Genomic DNA, 17782 nt, shown 5'->3' on the forward strand with positions numbered 1-17782 from the left:
ATCCTGATGCCACATTGTTTTCTGAGTCCAGCTTCTCTGATTATTTGCTCAGCATACAGATTGAATAAGTATGGTGAAAGGCTACAACCCTTCTTGATTTTAAACCATGCAGTATTCCCTTGTTCTGTTCAAACAACAGCCTCCTGGTCTATGTACACGTTCCTCATGAGCACAATTAATTGTTCTGGAATTCCCATTCTTCTCATTGTTATCCATAATTTGTTATGATCCACACAGTTGAATGCTTTTGCATAGTCAATAAAACACAAGTAAACATCTTTCTTCTTTGCTTTCAGCTAAGATCCATCTGATATCAGCAATGATATCCCTCATTCCACATCCTCTTCTGAATCCAGCTTACATTTCTAGAAGTTCTCTGTCAATATACTGCTGCAACCATTTTTGAATTATCTTCAGCAAGATTTTACTTGCATGTGATATTAATAATATTGTTCAATAATTTCCATATTCTGTGGGATCACCTTTCTTTGGAATGGGTACAAATATGAATCTCTTCCAGTCAGTTGGCCAGGTAGCTGTTTTCCAAATTTCTTGGCATAGACAAGTGAGTGCCTCCAGAGTGGCATCCCATTTGTTGAAACATATCAATGGGTATTCCTGGAGCCTTGTTCTTCAATTCCTTCAGTGCAGCTTTGACTTATTTCAATACCATTGGTTCTTGATCAGATGCCACTTCTTGAAATAGATGACCATCAACCAATTCTTTTTGGTACAGTGACTCTGTGTATTCTTTCCATCTTCTTTTGATGTTTCCTGCTTCCTTTAATATTTTGCCTGTATAATCTTTCAGTACTGCAACTCAAGGCTTGAATTTTTTCCTCAGTTCTTTCAGCTTGAGAAATGCCAATTGTGTTCTTCCCTTTTGGTTTTCTAACTCCAGGCCTTTGCACATTTCATTATAATAATAGACTTTGTCTTCTCGAGCTGCTCTTTGAATTCTACTGTTCAGCTCTTTTATCTTGTTGGTTCTTCTGTTTACTTTAGCTATTCTCCAAGGGCAAGTTTCAATCTCTTCTGACATCCATTTTGGCCTTTTCTTCCTTTCTTTTTAATGACCTTTTGCTTTCTTCTTATGTTCTTGATGTCATCCCACAGTTCCTCTGGTTTTCAGTCATTGGTGTTCTGTCCATCAAATCTATTCTTTAGGTGGTCCTAAGTTCAGGAGGGATATAATCATCAAGGTCATATTTTGGCTCCTGTGGATTTGTTTTGTCTTCAGCCTCAACTTGAACTTGCGTATGAGCAGTTGATGGTCTGTTCCACAATCAGCTCCTGGCCTTGTTTTGGCTGAAGATACTGAGCTTCTGCATCACCTCTTTCTACAGGTGTAGTCAATCTGATTCCCATGTACTCCATCTAGTGAAGTCCAGTGTATAGCAGCCATTTATGTTGTTGAATAAAGGTATTTGCAATGAGTAAGTTGTTGATCTTGCAAAATTCTATCATGTGATCTTCAGTGTTAATTTCTATCACCAAGGCCATATTTTCCAACTATCAGTGATTTCTTCTTTGTTTCCAACTTTTGCATTCCAATCACCAGTGATAATCAACACATCTTAATTACATGTTTGGTCAATTTCAGACTGCAGAAGTTGGTAAAAATCTTCTATTTCCTCATCTTTGGCTTTGGTGGTTGGTGTGTAAGTTTGAATAATAGTCTTATCAACTGGACTTCCTTGTAGGTGTATGGATATTATCCCACGATGGACAGCATTGTACTTCAGGATAGGTCTTGAAACATCCTTTGTGATGATGAATCCCACACCATTCCTGTTTGTCATTCCTGACATAGTAGATCATATGGTTGTCTGATTCAAAAATGGCCAAAACCAGTCCATTTCATCTCACTAATGCCTAGGATATTGATCGTTATACATTCCATTTCATTTTTGACAACTTCCAATTTTTCTAGATTCATACTTCATACATTCCATGTTCCAGTATTAATGGATGTTTGCAGCTGTTTCTTCTCATTTGAGTCATGCCACATCAGCATATGGAGGATCCAAAAGCTTTACTCCATCTGTGTCATTAAGGTAGGCTTTACTCTGAGGAGGCAGCTCTTCCTCAGTCATATTTTAAGTGCCTTCCAACCTGAGGGGCTCATCTTCCGGCATTATATCGGACAATGTTTCAAGGCTATTCATAAATTTTCCAGTAATGTGTGAAACAGCATTTCACTGCTATTCATAAGGCTTTCACTGGCCAGTTCTTTGAGAAGTGGATGCTTCCCCTTTTTAATTCACAGTCAATTTGCACTATTAACTTAGGGTAAACTTGTTACAGTTAACCAAAGCCTACAGGTCTTTCTCATATAAACTTTTGTTAAGTCAATCCTCAACTGCTGTAAATTAATTGGCTTTTGTAATTGGCACTTGTAATTTATCTCTTCCTGTTAGATTTCATCTTTTGGTTCCAAGCCCCCATTTCTTTCTAAATGGAAAGCACTAGGCCCAGAAGAGTCTCTGGGAGGTGCATATGGTGAAGTTCTTGGCTGCTAATTGAAAGGTTGGAGGTTCGGGTCCATCTAGAGACACCCTGGAAGTCCTAGCCATCTACTTATGAAAAAATCAGCCACTGAAAACCCTGTGGAGTATAGTTCTGATACACATGGGGACCTGAGTTAGAACTGACTCAATGGCAAACTTTTTTTTTTTCTTAAGGCTCAGTAGAGGGAGCTCTACCAGCCCCATCCCTGAGGAAGTGGAGTTGGGTGGGCCTGGAAGAGCTTGATTAGTTATCCACTGCTGCTTCCTAGCTCAGGGAGAAGGGATAGGCACCTGCTGGGGAAAGTTTTTGATCTTTTCATCTGAAAACAAACAGCAGTATTCTAGCACCTCCAGGAAACAGGCATGTTGGCAGGTTAAGGGGTTGGTTAGCACCGGAGGCCAAGGGGGCCCAGGTCTGAGTCAGTGAGTCTGGCAGGGACAGATGACTAGGCCCTGGACTGGCTCCACAAGTACTTGGTCACTAAGGCATGTGGGCAATGCCGTTCTGCATTTGTAATGACTCTACTTCTATTTTTTCTGCACACTGCATCCCCTGCATTGTGCTGAACATAACTGCCTACATTTTCATTCAATCCCTGCGATAAAATCTGGTCTAGTGATCTTGATAGTCTGGATCAGATTTAGCTGGGAATGCTTTGAAAAAACAGGAAACCTCAGGCCTTATCTCCATAGATTTTGATTGAAGAGGAATGGAGTCAGGAAACTTATATTTCAAAAGCTTTCCCAGTGACTCAATGCATAGCCATGTTGGGAGCTCCTGTTTTCATTATCACTAATATGCCTCACTTGATTGCTTGCTCCTGGAGAAGAGCACTTCAGTCTGATTCAACTTCTTTCTAGAGTGTGGTATGGTAGAGACCCTAGAATTAAGGTTCAAGTGCATGAAAGGTGCCAGAAAGCCAAAATGTCTAGTACTGAGTCCTGTAGCTTTCCGAAGGGCAGGCAAGGAGTCTCTGGAGCCTTGATGGACTCACCAGGGAGAGGGCTCAGCCCAGGGCACTCTGCTCACAGAGGTACGGGGGCATTGTGAAATCATCACTGTGGGTGCCCAGCAAGGTGGAGACCCTGGGCATTTGTGGAATGCAGCCCAAATTTACCTAGCCTTCATCTCATTATTATTCACAAAAAATCTTAAGTTTTTAGACACAGACTTAGTTGAGAAAAATGTTCCTGGGTAATAGAAATACTTTTTAAACAGCTTGTCAGGGATAAAGCAGGGAAAAGAGCATACGAGGATCTTCACACAATGCCCACAAGACTGGACATTTATACCCATCCAGTCTCATCTTCCCGCTGTTCCCTCTTCCAGTAGCTTTAATTTCTATCACTTGGGACTGGACATTCACGCCCATCCAATGTCATATTCCCATTGTTCCCTCTTCCAGCAGCTTTAGTTTCTATCACTTAGACAGGAGATTGCTGTCCTGGAGTATAGGGCATGGGGCTTTGATCCACCACTTACTGTCTATGTGCTGAGATCTGGTGATGAGGGGCAGGGCTCAGACATGCTACCACCATTTTAATTCATCTCATGAACATAAGTAACATCAGAGCTGCAAGCATCCTTTTTCCAGACGGAGAAAATGTGCTGAGGGGGGAGGCACTAGGCCATAGGTTCACTGGGAGCCAGACACTGAGCCTAGGGCTCTTCTACTCCACCACACTGCAGGATCAAAACACTCAAGATTATTACTCTTTGGAATAGGTTTTTGAATGCAAAACAATAAAGGGATACAATCTTCTTTTATTCCACAAGATTAAACAATTGCCCCAGCACCATTTAATGAAGAACTAGTAATTTCTCTACTGATCTGTAACACCACCTGTCATAAGTGTGGTCAGAGGAAGACACACCAGGACCAAAAGTAGCTACAGGGAGCACAGGAGAAACTTTCATACTGGTTCCTCATGGGAAGGGAATGCCCACCTCAGCAAGTGAGCAGAGACCAGATGTCCTGCTGGCAGGAATTTTATAGACCAGATTTATACCAGGAATGTACTTCTAACCTCTAAAGTCCCCTGTAGCCCTGGAATCTCAAGTGGCACCAAGTAACAGATTCCTGGGTCAATGGATAGCTCCAGACTGTTGGGCTCCAAGCATCATTCCACAGCCCCAGCTGCCCTCTGGGCCATGGCTTCAACATCTTCGGTCCTCTGGGTTAACCACCTGCTGCTCCCCAGAGCTGGAGAGCTCTGAAAAGCTGTGTGCTCCTGCATATTTTACAGAATGCCCCAGGTGCAGGGTTTTAAACTTGGGTAAGGTGCTAGGAAGCAATCAGAGACCTTTCACATGCATTCTTATTTGTGGAGGGAGTGGCTGCTACCTGACTCCACCAGTGCAGCATCAACAGGAGCTTTCTTGGGGGTCTGGGAAGCTATGACAGACCCCAGCATGCAAGACTGTGAGAGCTTAGGACAACTGCCAGGAGATGAGGGTGAGGAGACCAGTCTCAGTGGCTGTTGATTGGGGCACTTTGTCCGTCCTCAATTCTTAGGGGCAAGGATGTAGAAAGTGGGCTCAGCACTTCACAAACTGGTGTGTGACCTCGTAGATTCCCACTGACTCCCGAGCCTTTTCATCATAATCAGTCCAGTCCTGTGAAATAAAATGGCAATGTTAAATTCATGAGGTAGCCTGGGTCAGTGCAGGGAATAGAGAACTGGGATGCAAAAGGCCCAGTTCAGGATATGACTCTGATATTCATGAATATGTGTGATCTAGAACAGAGCTAGACAGCTCAGATCTATACTCCAGCTCTTCCAGTTTTATGACTTTAGGCAAGTTACTTAACTCCTCTGAACCTTGGTTTTTTACATAGGGCCCAGCACATATAAGAGCTCAATAAACACTCTCTTTTTAGGTGCTAAGTAAATTGAAGTTTGTGTCCTTCTGTCCTTCCAGGCTTGAGCACAAAGCTTCCTTCTCTGCATGGCAGTAACATGTCCTACAGTATGTGTATCTGGCAGGCTCCAAGAGTCAGCTTTCCAACAATGAGCCTTGCTTGCTAAAAAGATAATTCAACCAGCTCCCTATACCACCTTGTAAAGCCCCTAACACCCATACCTTCTCCTGCAGGTTAATGTCACTGAAGATTGTCCCTGACTCCACACCCTCGGCAGCAAACCCAGCCTGTAGATAACAGAAAGGCAGTGGTTAGCCTGAGGGAAAGGAGGCACTGGGGTGGCACATAAAGGCTGGCCAGGGAGCTACCCCTTCTTGCAATACCTTTGGGATCAGAGGACAGCGATGCAGTGTGGACAGCTGTTTTAGAGTAACTGCTGAGCTTCCAGGGCCTGAGGGCCAGGGTAAAACCCTTCTACTCTCTGATTTGCTGAAGGACTCAGGCATGCCATTCCTTTCTCTGGATCTTCCTCTTTTTTAAAAAAATGAAACATCATGACAATACTAGCTCTGCCTATATCACAGATGTGCTGTGAGGTGAATGTGCTGTACTAGTAAAGTGGGACAAGTACTGACTCGAGAAAAGCAGTGACCTGGGGCTCAAATTATAGCTCCACTGCTATGTAACCCTGGGCAAGTCACATGATCTCTGAGGGTCTTTCCTCATCTGAAAAAAAACAGGATAAATAACTTCATAGGGTTACTGTGTGGTAACACGTAAAAGTGACGGGCATGGTGCCCAGCGTCTAGGAGGCACTTAAAAATGACAGTTATTATTAATCCTTAGAAAGGAGAATCTCTGCTCTGTGGTCTCAGTAGGAAGCAAAGTTCTGCTGTCACTTCCTAGATCCCCTCCCCAAAAGACACAGGTCCCCCAGGAAGACACACCCACCTGAGGCTGGAAGTCAACTGGTTCAAGACCCCGACACTCAAACTCTACTATCGTCTTGAAGTTCTCACTATCTTCAGCCTGAAAGGAAAGTGTGTTGAAGAGGTGGGCCCCAGCTGGGCCCTCAGGATGACACCGAAGCACCTGCTCCCATGAGACCTTCTGTGGACATGGATGCCAAGTGTGGACTATGGGGTCAGACCGCCTGGCTGGGAGGTCAAGCTCAGCCTCTATTCCCCTCTGGGCCTAAGATTCTTCAACTGTCAAATGGAGCTAAGGAAGTCCCTACAGGTTGATTGTGAGAATCTGAAATACTATGTAAAGTAGCTAGTGCAGCTAGTACAATGCTATGTTCAATTAGTGATATACAGACTTATTAATACCAAAAATACAAGTAAGAAAGCTAAGCTGTGAAGTCTCCAGATCGTCTAAATAGTCCCAAGACACTTAACCAATGACTTTGCTAACTAACCATCTGCCATGCTGTGAGGGCAGAGGGCTGGCCTAAAAAGCCTCTGCAGCACACAACGTGTACGAAGGGGACACCTGCGAGGGGGTGGTATGGGCAGGAAATTCATGCCTACCTGACCCATAGGCTCAGGACCCCAACCACCAGCCCACACATTGACTTTGCTTCTAGCAATCACTGTAAACTCATTCCCTGCACACCATCCACATCTCCAGCATTGATAAGGCACTTCTCTGTTGGGTCCTGGTTTGTTTTTTGTTTGATGGTCTGGCCCTTCCACTAGATCATGATTTCCCTGAGGGAAAATCCTCATTTGATTTCCCTCTTTAAATTTCCAGACAAAGCAGAGACATTTTAAAGAAATACCAGACAAGAATGGATGGATACAAATTAACTGCTCTTTTAAACAAACAAACAGACCCAAAGCCCAAGTCCCCTCTCTCTACTTTGGGCCAATTTGTTACAAATGTTATGGATTAAATTGTGTCCCCTAAAGACATGTGTTGTATGTGAATCCTACCCCTATACCTAGGGTTATAATCCCATTTGGGAATGAGTTTTCTTTGCTATGTTAATGAGGCAGTGTTAGTGTAGAATGTTTCTTAAATCAGTCTCTTTTGAGATATAAAAGCACAGATTAAGCCAGCAAGCATGCCCAAATAGAGGGGAAGATATATATCACATGACCACCAAGGGACCTAAGAATAGAAGCTGAAGAGACAAGGACCTTCCCCAACAGTCTCCTGAACTGTTAGAAAATAAACTTCTGTTCATTAAAGCCACCCACTTTCTGGTATTTCTGTTATGTTGTTGTTGTTGTTATGTGCCGTCGAGTCGGCCCCGACTCATAGCAACCCCTCCTTGGGTTTCCGAGGCAGTATCACTACGGAAGTAGGATTGCCCAACCTTCCTTCCGAGGAGTGGCTGGTGGGTTTGAACCGCCAGCCTTCTAGTTAGCAGTCAAGTGCCTTAGCCACTATGCTACCAGAGCTCCTATTTCTGTTATAGCCACACTAAATGACTAAAACACACAGTAGTACACAACGACCTAATAACAGAGAGTATCAAAAATGGAAGCACCATTCAAAGGACTGGCCCATCCATGGTTTGAGAAGACTTGCTAGTCCCTTAAGATGTAGACAAGGCAAGTATTCTCAACCATGGAAACTGAGCAGCCAGGCTGGGTCAGAGGCCCCAGTATTTATAAGACACTGCAACAGTCTGTTTATGAAGTCTTCCCCCTACCAGGTAGTCAGTGATGGTGAACAAATGGCTGGTAAAGTGAATTAATGACTCAATGAGTGAGTAAATGAAAGAATTAATGAATACATGTCCCATGATAGGTCACTCTGATGTGGATATAACTCTAGGACCAGGCCTCCCACCTTAGATTTGATTCCACCATGCCTGCCACTATAATAGGAAACTTACATTGTAAGATTTGATGGTGCTGCTCAAAATCTCTGAAACATAAAAAAGATGACAAAGTTGAGTCCATTCCATGGCTCTACCTAGGTGCCCAGATGTGGTTCTGGGAAGGAGGGCGTTCCCTGAACAGACCACAGCACCTCAGGCCTGGATCCACTCACAGGTAGCATGAGCCTGCTTTTGGTCTGGTACTAGGAAACAAGGGGCCAATCTGGATGAGCTTGGTGTTCACAGCCTGACCTACCGATGGAATTTTCCCGAGAGCACAGCTTGCACTTCTGGACCATGGATGCGCTGCCACGGCCTCCTTTAAGTGCCACACTGTCCTGGCAAAGGGCAAACAGAACCTCTGGTAACGTATCAATTAGACACAAGAGTCCTGAGATTGAATCCCACCATTCAGTGTTCAAATGAAGACATAGTCATGATCCAGAGAGGGTATGTGACTTGCCAGGACAAGAATCCTAGAGAGGTTTCTTGAGACTGAAGAAAGGGTTTCCCAGATTCTGAATTCTGCCTCACATTCCAAAGATGCCTGTTGCTACCACTATACCACACTGATGACTGCCATCCCCAAACTGTAAAAGCAGGGTCCAGAAGGCCAGAGAAACTGGGGCTAACAGTTCTGTAAATCCTTGCTCAGAGGTGTAAGTATGGTGGGGTGTGTGTGTGTATACAGTGAAGGGAAGAGCAATTACCATCAAACGGATGTACTGCCACTTCTCTGACACCTCACCACAGTTGCCACATTTCATCTTGGGAAGAGAAAAGAGTATTAGTCAACAGCCACTCAACTGGCAGAGACAGAGGGAAGGATAAGAACAGTGTGAGGGTGGGCAGGCTCATAACCCACTTTCCTGTCAGCAATCTCACCTTATCCTTAGCAACCAGCCCCAACAAGGTCGTAATAACCTGGATTCCTCTGGACAAAGAACGGACAAAGCTGTTTCTCATGCTGTTGTGTCCATTCTCCTCTAAGAACTGCCCAACTTAGGGATTCAAGGCTCATGTGGTACAGAATTGCCTTGAAAGGCCTCTCACCCACTCTGTTGGGTTAAGAGCTTCCTTTGTGTTCCCATAGCTTGTAAGTTTTTACCACTGTTTTTACCCTATTTCTCTGTCTCCTTCACTAGACTGTGCTTCTTGAGGCCAAAGAATACTGATTCCCCAAATAAAAGCTGGAACTTAGGCTTCAAAATAGTTGGAAATAAAGGTGGTTAGAGAAAATTTCCTGAAAGAGAGAGGGCTTTTGCTGGGTACTGAAGGAAAAGAACAGAAGTTCTTGGATCTGGCAGAGTGAAGGGCCTCCTACTGCTTGGATAAGATGGGGATCTCTGTGGACCATGCCACTAGGGTAGCAGATTTACAACCGTGCAGTGGAGGATAAGTTAAAGGGTTAAGCCATGCATAAAATTAAACAAATGATTTCACAATAAATAAAACCTAATCAAATTAAAGTGAAATTATTCACTTTACTAAATAATCACAAAGTCCCTTCAAGTAGCATTTTTGTGTGTACTTATAAAGACAATGAAATACTTCAAACCAAACCCCCTGCCATCAAGTCAATTCTGAGTCATTGGGTTTCCACAGTGGTAAATCTTTAGGAAGTAGATTTCCACATCTTCCTTCCTCAATTGGGCAATCTCCTGTAGTGATACCGCCTCCGAAACCCAAAGAGAGGTCACTATGAGTTGGATCCCACTGGATGGCAGTGAGTTTATTTTTGTTTGTCCTTCCTCGGAGCAGCTGGTGGGTTTGAACCATCAACCTTCTAGTTAGCAGTCAAATGCCTCAGGCACTAATCCACCAGAGCTCCTTAATGAGGGCGGAAAAAATTAACGGAGGCATTCCAGGACAAGGTCAATGAAAGATTAACCAATAAATTATTTAAAATAGAATGTAAAATTATAACCAGAAAATAATGAACATTTAATATGACTGGTTAAACATTTTTTATATTGCCAAGGAGAAAGCATCTGGCCTGCACAGTACTAACATCACCAGTACTCTCCTACAACTATCAGGATGGGACACCTTGCCTCGGGGCCCAGCCCCCTTACACCCCCGCTCCGAAACGGCTAAAACGCCTGTAGCCTCTCTGGATGCTCGTCTCTTCCCTGAGGGCCCCGCCCCTCTAGCTGCACCTTCAGGTACCACCGGAAGTCTTCGCCAACAGGCCGGAGGCTGGTGACGTTCTCCAGCGTAGCTTTGAGCTGCAGCGCAATTTTCTGAGGAGGGGCAGAGCGACCGCGTTAGACGCGCCTGCGCAGCCCCACACCCAGCTCCGATCCCTTGCTCAGCCCCGCCCTTCCAAGAATAAGCTCTGCTTCATCGTTGTCTCTCAGCACGAACCCACTCTTATTCCCCTTAAGGTGCGAGCTTCTGCCTTCCAGATCCTGGCCACCTCGCCCACCCTGCCCAGTGAGTGGTTCGCTTTTATCTCACCCCCATAGCCGCCCGGCACAGTTCAGCACTGGCTGCAGCCACTACTTTCCGGCTCGTCGTAAAAAGTGGGCGTAGCCTGCGCATCCGCAGCGCGGGGCCTCGAGCGTGCGTCAGGCGGTGACAGGGGCGGGCCCCGTGGGTAGGTGGGCTCAGGGCTGCCAGGGCTTCATTAACTGTTATTTTCCATTAGGTGAAATGAAACCTGTGGAGGTAAACTAAATCTTCAATTAACCGGTTCTCACATTTGCAGAAGCCTGCCCCCGGAAATCGGTAATTCCACGAGTATTTACTGAAAGCTGATTTTGTGCCTGCAGTAAGTCAGGGATACCTCAACGATCAGGACAGTCCCTGTCCAAAACCTCTGCCAGTTATCTTTCCTGGCTTTTAACTGCTCTGCTTTTCCATACCTTCTCTGCCGTGTCTCCGAGGCTTCTCAGATCATGTCGGTTTCCTCTGTCCAGAGGCCCAAAAAACAAAACAACCCACTGCCATCGAAGTGATTCCGACTCATCGTGACCCTACAGGACAGAGTAGAACTACCCCATAGGGTTTCCAAGGATGAGGGCAAAACAACATGGAATCTTTACGGAAGCAGTCTGCCTCATCGTTCTCCCCTAGGCCGGCTTCTGGGTTCGAACCATTGACCTTTTGGTTAGCAGTAGAATGCCTTAATCACTGAGTCATGTCATCAATGCTCCTTTGTCCAGAGGCTGCCTAGTAGATTTGGGGATGGGGGCCGCCTTCTCTAAACTGTACCTTTCCCAACTACCCTCAAGACCTGGTTTCTAGGCTCCTTACCACGTTTTTTTCATTGTGGTGCTCAAGACTGGACACTCCCGTTAGCTGACCCTTCTCTGGGCTCTCATCTTGCTTATCTTTCTATTATGTATCTACTGAACCTCATTCCTCTCATCCAGGACACTTCAAACTATACGGGAACTGTGGCCTTTGGTATTAGAAGGAATGGCCCCTTTTAGACTCTTACAGCTTTTTTGAAGCCCTTATTACCACTTCTTTAAAATTTGGAGTGCCTATTTTTTTATGTTATTTTATGCCTATTTTTTTTTACCACCACCAAATTACCTCTGGCCCAAATCCCTCCTCAATTTATAGTAGGAGGTGCATTGGCCATCAGGGAGTCAAGAACCCTGAGATCTCATGTCCCAGTTCTACCACTAACTTGCCTTATAGTCTTTGAAGAAGAGTGGAGTGGAAAAACACAGGCCTAGGAGTTGGAATTGGGGCCTTGTCACAAGTTGGCTCATCTGGACAGATAAGAATTTAAGACTAATCACTTCCCCTCACTCAGAGGCTTCCTTTCGGGCCCATAATCTGTTCAACCAGCGATGTTTTGCAAGAGTACCTACAGACCCACCTGCTGAATCAATTCCTGACACTATCTATACCAACTCAGTCTCAGTTTTTAATGACTTAGTATTCTGACTTTAAAGTGGATTATTGGAAAACTTTTCTGTGACTGGGGAATTTTATTACTTATTAATAGTTAAAATGTAGCAAACCAATTTCTCCCTTCATAACTAAAATAGCTACAGATGTATCTCTAAAAGATAATTAAAACACCATAGCATTTCACACCTAAAAAAATAACAGTACTTCATGAATATCATCAAATATCCAGTATTCAAATTTCCTTACTGGTGTCAATTTTACAGTTCTTTCCAAATCATGATCCAAGTAAGTTTCCAAACATTGTACTGACTGTTGTTATTATTAGGTGGTGTTGAGTTGGCTTCAACTCAGATAGCTACCTTGAGTGCAACAGAACAAATGCTTAAGTCCTTTATTGCAGCCACTGGGTCAATCCATCTTGTTGAGGGGTCTTCCCCTGTTTTGCTGGCCCTCTACTTTACCAAACATGTTACCCTTCTCCAGGGAATGGTTGCTTCTGACATGACCAAAATATGTGAGACAAAGTCTGGCCATTCTTGCTTCCAAGAAGCATTCCAGCTGCACTTCTTCCAGGACAGATTTGTTTGTTCTTCTGGCAGACATGGTATTTTCAGTATTCTTTGCCAACACCGTAATTTGAAGGCATCAGTTCTTTGGTCTTCCTTATTCACTGTCCAGCTTTCACATGCATATGAGGCAACTGAAAATACCATGGCTTGGGTTAGATGCACCTTACTCTTCAATTTCAAACTGCAAAAGTTGATAAAAATGTTTAAATTTCTTTGTCTTTGGCTTTAGTGATTGGTGTATAAATTTGAATAATAGTAGTATTAACTGGTCTTCCTTATAGGTGTATGGATATTATCCTATCACTGACAGCATTATACTTCAGGATAGATTTTTTTTTGTGTGTGTGTGTGATTTGGGTGAAAAGTTTACAGAGCAAATTCACTTTCCATACAGCAGCTCTTGTACACTTTGTCTCATGACATTGACTATAATTTACCACTATTCAACAGCTCCCCTCCCACTTCCTCTCCATAGTTACCTTTTCCCTGTGTCCTTCCCTCCATGCACTGCTGCCTCCTGAGCTGTCTCCCTGTGCGTAGATGGCCCTTCTATTCTCCCATGATTGTTCTCTCCAAGGAGTGTATCTACCTAATGTAAATGTTCAGCTAATATGCCTGTCTTTTGTTTGACTGGAAGCTATGGTAGTGAGTTCAGTTCCAGACCTGAAGGGCAGCTAGGGGCCATAGTCGCAGTGGTTCCACCAGGCTCTATAGACCAGCAAACCTGGTCCCCCCCTTTTTTTTTTTTTTTTTTTTAATGATTTTGAGTTTTGTTCCACATTGTTCTCCCACTCTATCCAGGATCTCCTACATAGATCCCCCTCTGAGTGGTTGACAGTGGTAGCCAGGCACCATCTACTTTTTCTGGTCTCGGTCATAGGCTGAGGATCACATGGTGTGCCAGTCACTTGGACTAATTGTTTCCATGAATCTTTGGTTTTCTTCATTCTTCTTTGCTCTGGCGAGGAGAGACCCATCGTTGCATGTAGATAGACACTTGCAAGCTTTTAAGATCCCAGTTACTACTTGCCAAAGTAGGATGTGGAACAATGTTTTGTGTAGTATGTTATGCTGATTGAGCGTGATGTCCTGCGCAATTATGGTCCTGAGCCCACAGGTCCAAATACTCCCTCTGGGTAGATGGCTGTGCCCAAGAAGTGACTACAACTTTTTCCCTTGTCAGCTCTACTATATACCTGGGAATTCTTATAGAACATACCAATACATGTGTAGAAACATTGTCTGCCAACCCTATACCTGGTCTTGGGCACACTTCCCCCTGCATAGACATACGTAATAATTCAGTCTTTCTACCTTTCTATCCACCCATATGTTCATGTTTGCCTTCACTGACAACCCAGTATTTTATGTGCAAAAGGGGTCATCTTTGTTTTCTGTACCTCCTGTACACCTCTGTCTTCCTCTTCCTCAGTGCTACCTCAGTGCTCACATTTGGTACATTGCCCTTCTCTTCACCCAAATCAATACTTGTCTCTACATATCTAACAGTGTTCCCTCCCCTTCCCTCCCACCCCTGGTAACCAACAAAGTTTCCTTTCATATATAAATCTTTCCCTGACTTTTAACAGTAACAGACTAATATTTGTCCTTCTGTGATTGATTTATTTCACTCAGCATAATGTCCTCCAAGTTTATCCACATTATGCGGTGTTTTGCAGATTCTGTGTTATTCTTTAGGGTTGCATAGTATTTATTGTGTGTATGTACCATAGTTTGGTTATCCATTCTTCAGTTGCTGGACACCTAGACTGTTTCCATCTTTTGGCTATTGTAAATAGCGCTGCAGTGAACATGGGTGTGCATATATTTGTTCTTGTCCTGGCTCTAACTTCTTTGGGATATATACCTAGTAATGGAATGGCTGGGCCAAATGGTATTTCTAATTCCAACTTTTTAAGGAATCGCTGTACTGCTTTCCACAGTGGTTGTATCATTTTACAGTCCCACCAGCCGTGTATGAGAGTCCCAATCTCTCTGCATCCTCACCAGGGTCATCCATGGTGGACAGGTTTCAGAGTTTATTTTCTGTCTTGTTGAACTTTGCTACTAGTGCTGGGTTTAGTTGGTATCTCATTGTTGTTTTGATTTGCATCTCTTTAATGGCTAATGATCCTGAACATATCTTCGTGTATTTGTTGGCCACCTGAATATCCTCTTAAGTGTCTATTCATGTCTTTTGTCCATTTTTAAATTGGATTTGTGTTTTTGTTGTTGAGGTGTTAGAAGTTTTCTATAAATTCTAGAGATAAGTCCCTTGTCAGATATGTCATTGCCAAATATTTTTTCCCCATCTGAAGGTTCTCTTTTGACTCTTTTGGAAAAGTCTTTGGAAGCACTTAAAAATTTAATTTTCAGAAGGTCCCATTCATCTAGTTTCTCTTCTGCTGTTTGTGCATTTTGGGTTATGCTTGATAGTCTATTTATGCCACATATTAGGGCCCATTTTTCCTTGAGGAACTTGATAGTTTTAGGTTTCACATTTGAGTCTTTGATTCCAGGATAGATTTTTAAACATTCTTTTTGATGAATGTGACACTTCTTCTTAAATTTGTCATTCCTGGCATGTAGACCATGTGATTAAGTAAAAATGGCCAATACCAGTCCATTTCAGCTTACTAATGCTTAGGATATCAATCTTTATGTGTTCCCTTTCATTTTTGACAACTTCCAATATTCCTAGATTCATACTTCACACATGCCACATTCCAAATATTAATGGATGTTTGCAGCTGTTTATTCCCATTTTGAGTCACGCCCCTCAGCAAATGAAGGTCCCAAAAGCTTTACTCCGTATCAATTTCAACTCTACTTTGAGGAGACAGCTCTTCCCCAGTCGTATTTTTAGTGCCTTCTGACCTGAGGGGCTCATCTTCCAGCACTGTATTGGATAGTGTTTCAGGGCTATTCATAAAGTTTTCCAGTAATGTATCAGACAGTGTTACATTCCTATTCACAAGGCTTTTACTGACCAATTTTTTCTCAAGTGGATGGCGCCATCCTTCTTCCTAGTGTGTCGGCTCCTCTGAAACCTATCCACCATGGATGACCCTGCTGGTATTTACTGGTGGCAGAGCTTCCCACCTCACAGCAATACGCAAGCTGCCACAGTATGACAAACTGACAGATGAGTAGTGGTTGTACTGATCTGTGTCTCTTAAATCTCTTTCCATCTAAAGGTTCCCATCTCATTTCTACTTCCCATGCAATTTATTTATGAAGAAACCATGTCCTAGAGTTTTTGCTAGATATTGCTGATTGCATTCTCATTGTGCTTTTTTAAAAAAGGTGTTTCTCTATTCTCTTATTTCCTATAAGTTGGTAGCTATATCTAGGGCTAGTTGATTAGTTTCAACTTTGGGGCAATACTTCATTTAGGGTGTGAGTGTTTTATTAAGTAATTGAGAAGAGTTCACATGGACCTTCAAATAACACTTATTTGAGTGTATAAAATAATAAAAATTGGATTCTATCACATCTTTATTAAAGACAATCATTTAGCGTTTATAAAAAATATTTCCCTGATATACACAAAAATTTCCTGGTAGTGGGAATTAAAAACAACTACCCTCAACCCCCTTGGGTCCACACCAGTATTCAATCTAGATTGGTTTAATCTTGAAGTGTAATCCAATAAGACTGAAGACCAAACACTTCAGGTCCTGGACAAGATAATAAAATACTCGTAAGCCTTCTGGATCCCTAAAACACAAGAAGAAAATATATTTTAAAAGCTTCCCAAAACACCATTTAATAACCATGATTATTTATGTACCAAGATGTTCATCATAAAGAGATTTATAGCATTAAAACTTGAATACAACTGAAACATCCCAAAAGGAAATGATGATATATTAAAATGGAATATGAGGTCATTTTAACATTTTTTTTTTTAATGTGGAAATGCTTAGATTATATTAAGTGAAAAAATCTTAATTAAAGTAACAGATTGATCCCATTTTTTTGCACTTTGAAAAACTTATTTTTATTTTCACAAGTAGGAAAACTTTCTATTAAAAAAAAAAAGTAATACTAAGTTGCAGCAAGAGGCTGGAATCACCTAATTTCTTGAACAAGGAAGCTGTCCAAAGGAAGATCACTGCACCCAACTAAAAGTGAGCCATATCGCATCCCTCCCCCCAAAAAAGGCAAACCAGTTGCCAAATTCTAAGGACTCTGTGGCACTTATAGTCATGTCTCAACTTTTTAATGTGCTCCCATTTACAACATGAATTAAAAAATTCTGACCCTCAAAAATTGAAAGTTTCACCAAAGTCAAAATTTTAAGATGCACTCTAGAGCCAACACTGAGGAAGCTGTTCAGACTGGGTGCTTCTATACAGTTTATCCTGAGCACTGGCATATTTTTTTTTCTGTCTGGCCAGATTCTCACCCACTGTGTCCATTCCTATGCATTATTTGAGGGTATGCTGAGAAACTCTTATTAGCGATGACTGAATCAAAAACCAAAGGGAATAGGGTCTAACCTCTCTCTAGTGAGGGGGACAAAACTGCCTGCCTCTGCCTTGCACTTTTCATCAGATCTTCCCATAATGCTTCCAGTTTGGCTATGGGTTTCCTACCAATCTGCTTCGAAATAGATATAACTGGATTTAAGGATCATGCACACTTACTTGGACTGATTAACATCAATTAGGGAACCAATTTTTGAGGTTGTGAAAGAAATGTGTTCATCTCCAATGACGATTTCAAGCTCCTAGAAACATTTTTTTAAAAATTAAGACATGCTGAATCATAGTTTTCATCAAGCACACAGAAAGGTTCATCATCCGCCAAAGCACACATACTACAGGTAGCCACATAAATGAGGCCAGTCCACTTCAATAGATTCACTGAGCACTAAACTGTAATGGGCACTCACTCACTGCTGTCAAAGCGAATCCAACTCATAGTGACCCCTCCTTGGGTTTCTGAGGCGGTATCTCTATGGAAGTAGATTGCCCAGTCTTCCTTCTGAGGAGTGGCTGGTAGGTTTGAACCACCAGCCTTCTGGTTAGCAGTCAAATGCCTTAGGGCACTATGCCACCAGAGCTCCCTAACAGGCACTTGTTGTTGTTATGTGCCGTTGAGTCAGACCTGACCCATAGCGACCCCTCC

General features: G+C 42.9%; 2 protein-coding genes across 2 annotated transcripts in view; both read right to left on the bottom strand.

The window, feature by feature from the left end:
• Positions 1 to 5049: 5049 nt before the first annotated feature.
• CZIB (CXXC motif containing zinc binding protein) lies at positions 5050 to 10444 on the bottom strand. The gene is made up of 7 exons (XM_007945962.2): positions 10367 to 10444; positions 8918 to 8974; positions 8464 to 8545; positions 8223 to 8254; positions 6326 to 6403; positions 5596 to 5661; positions 5050 to 5127 (listed from the first exon to the last, which is right to left on the bottom strand). The coding sequence occupies exons 2-7, from the start codon at positions 8972 to 8974 to the stop codon at positions 5050 to 5052; spliced, it is 393 nt and encodes a 130-aa protein (XP_007944153.2). The 5' UTR covers positions 10367 to 10444.
• A 5822-nt stretch (positions 10445 to 16266) lies between these two features.
• MAGOH (mago homolog, exon junction complex subunit) overlaps positions 16267 to 17782 on the bottom strand; it is an 11256-nt gene continuing 9740 nt past the window's right edge. The window contains exons 4-5 of the mRNA XM_007945919.2: positions 17299 to 17381; positions 16267 to 16366 (exon numbers count right to left, since the gene is read on the bottom strand). Coding sequence (XP_007944110.1) covers positions 16267 to 16366; positions 17299 to 17381 — 183 coding nt within the window. The remainder of the gene's footprint in view (positions 16367 to 17298; positions 17382 to 17782) is intronic.

Source organism: Orycteropus afer, unplaced genomic scaffold (assembly GCF_000298275.1).
Source record: "Orycteropus afer afer isolate SDZICR_OR568_19922 unplaced genomic scaffold, OryAfe1.0 scaffold00145, whole genome shotgun sequence".
Lineage (NCBI taxonomy): Eukaryota > Metazoa > Chordata > Mammalia > Tubulidentata > Orycteropodidae > Orycteropus > Orycteropus afer.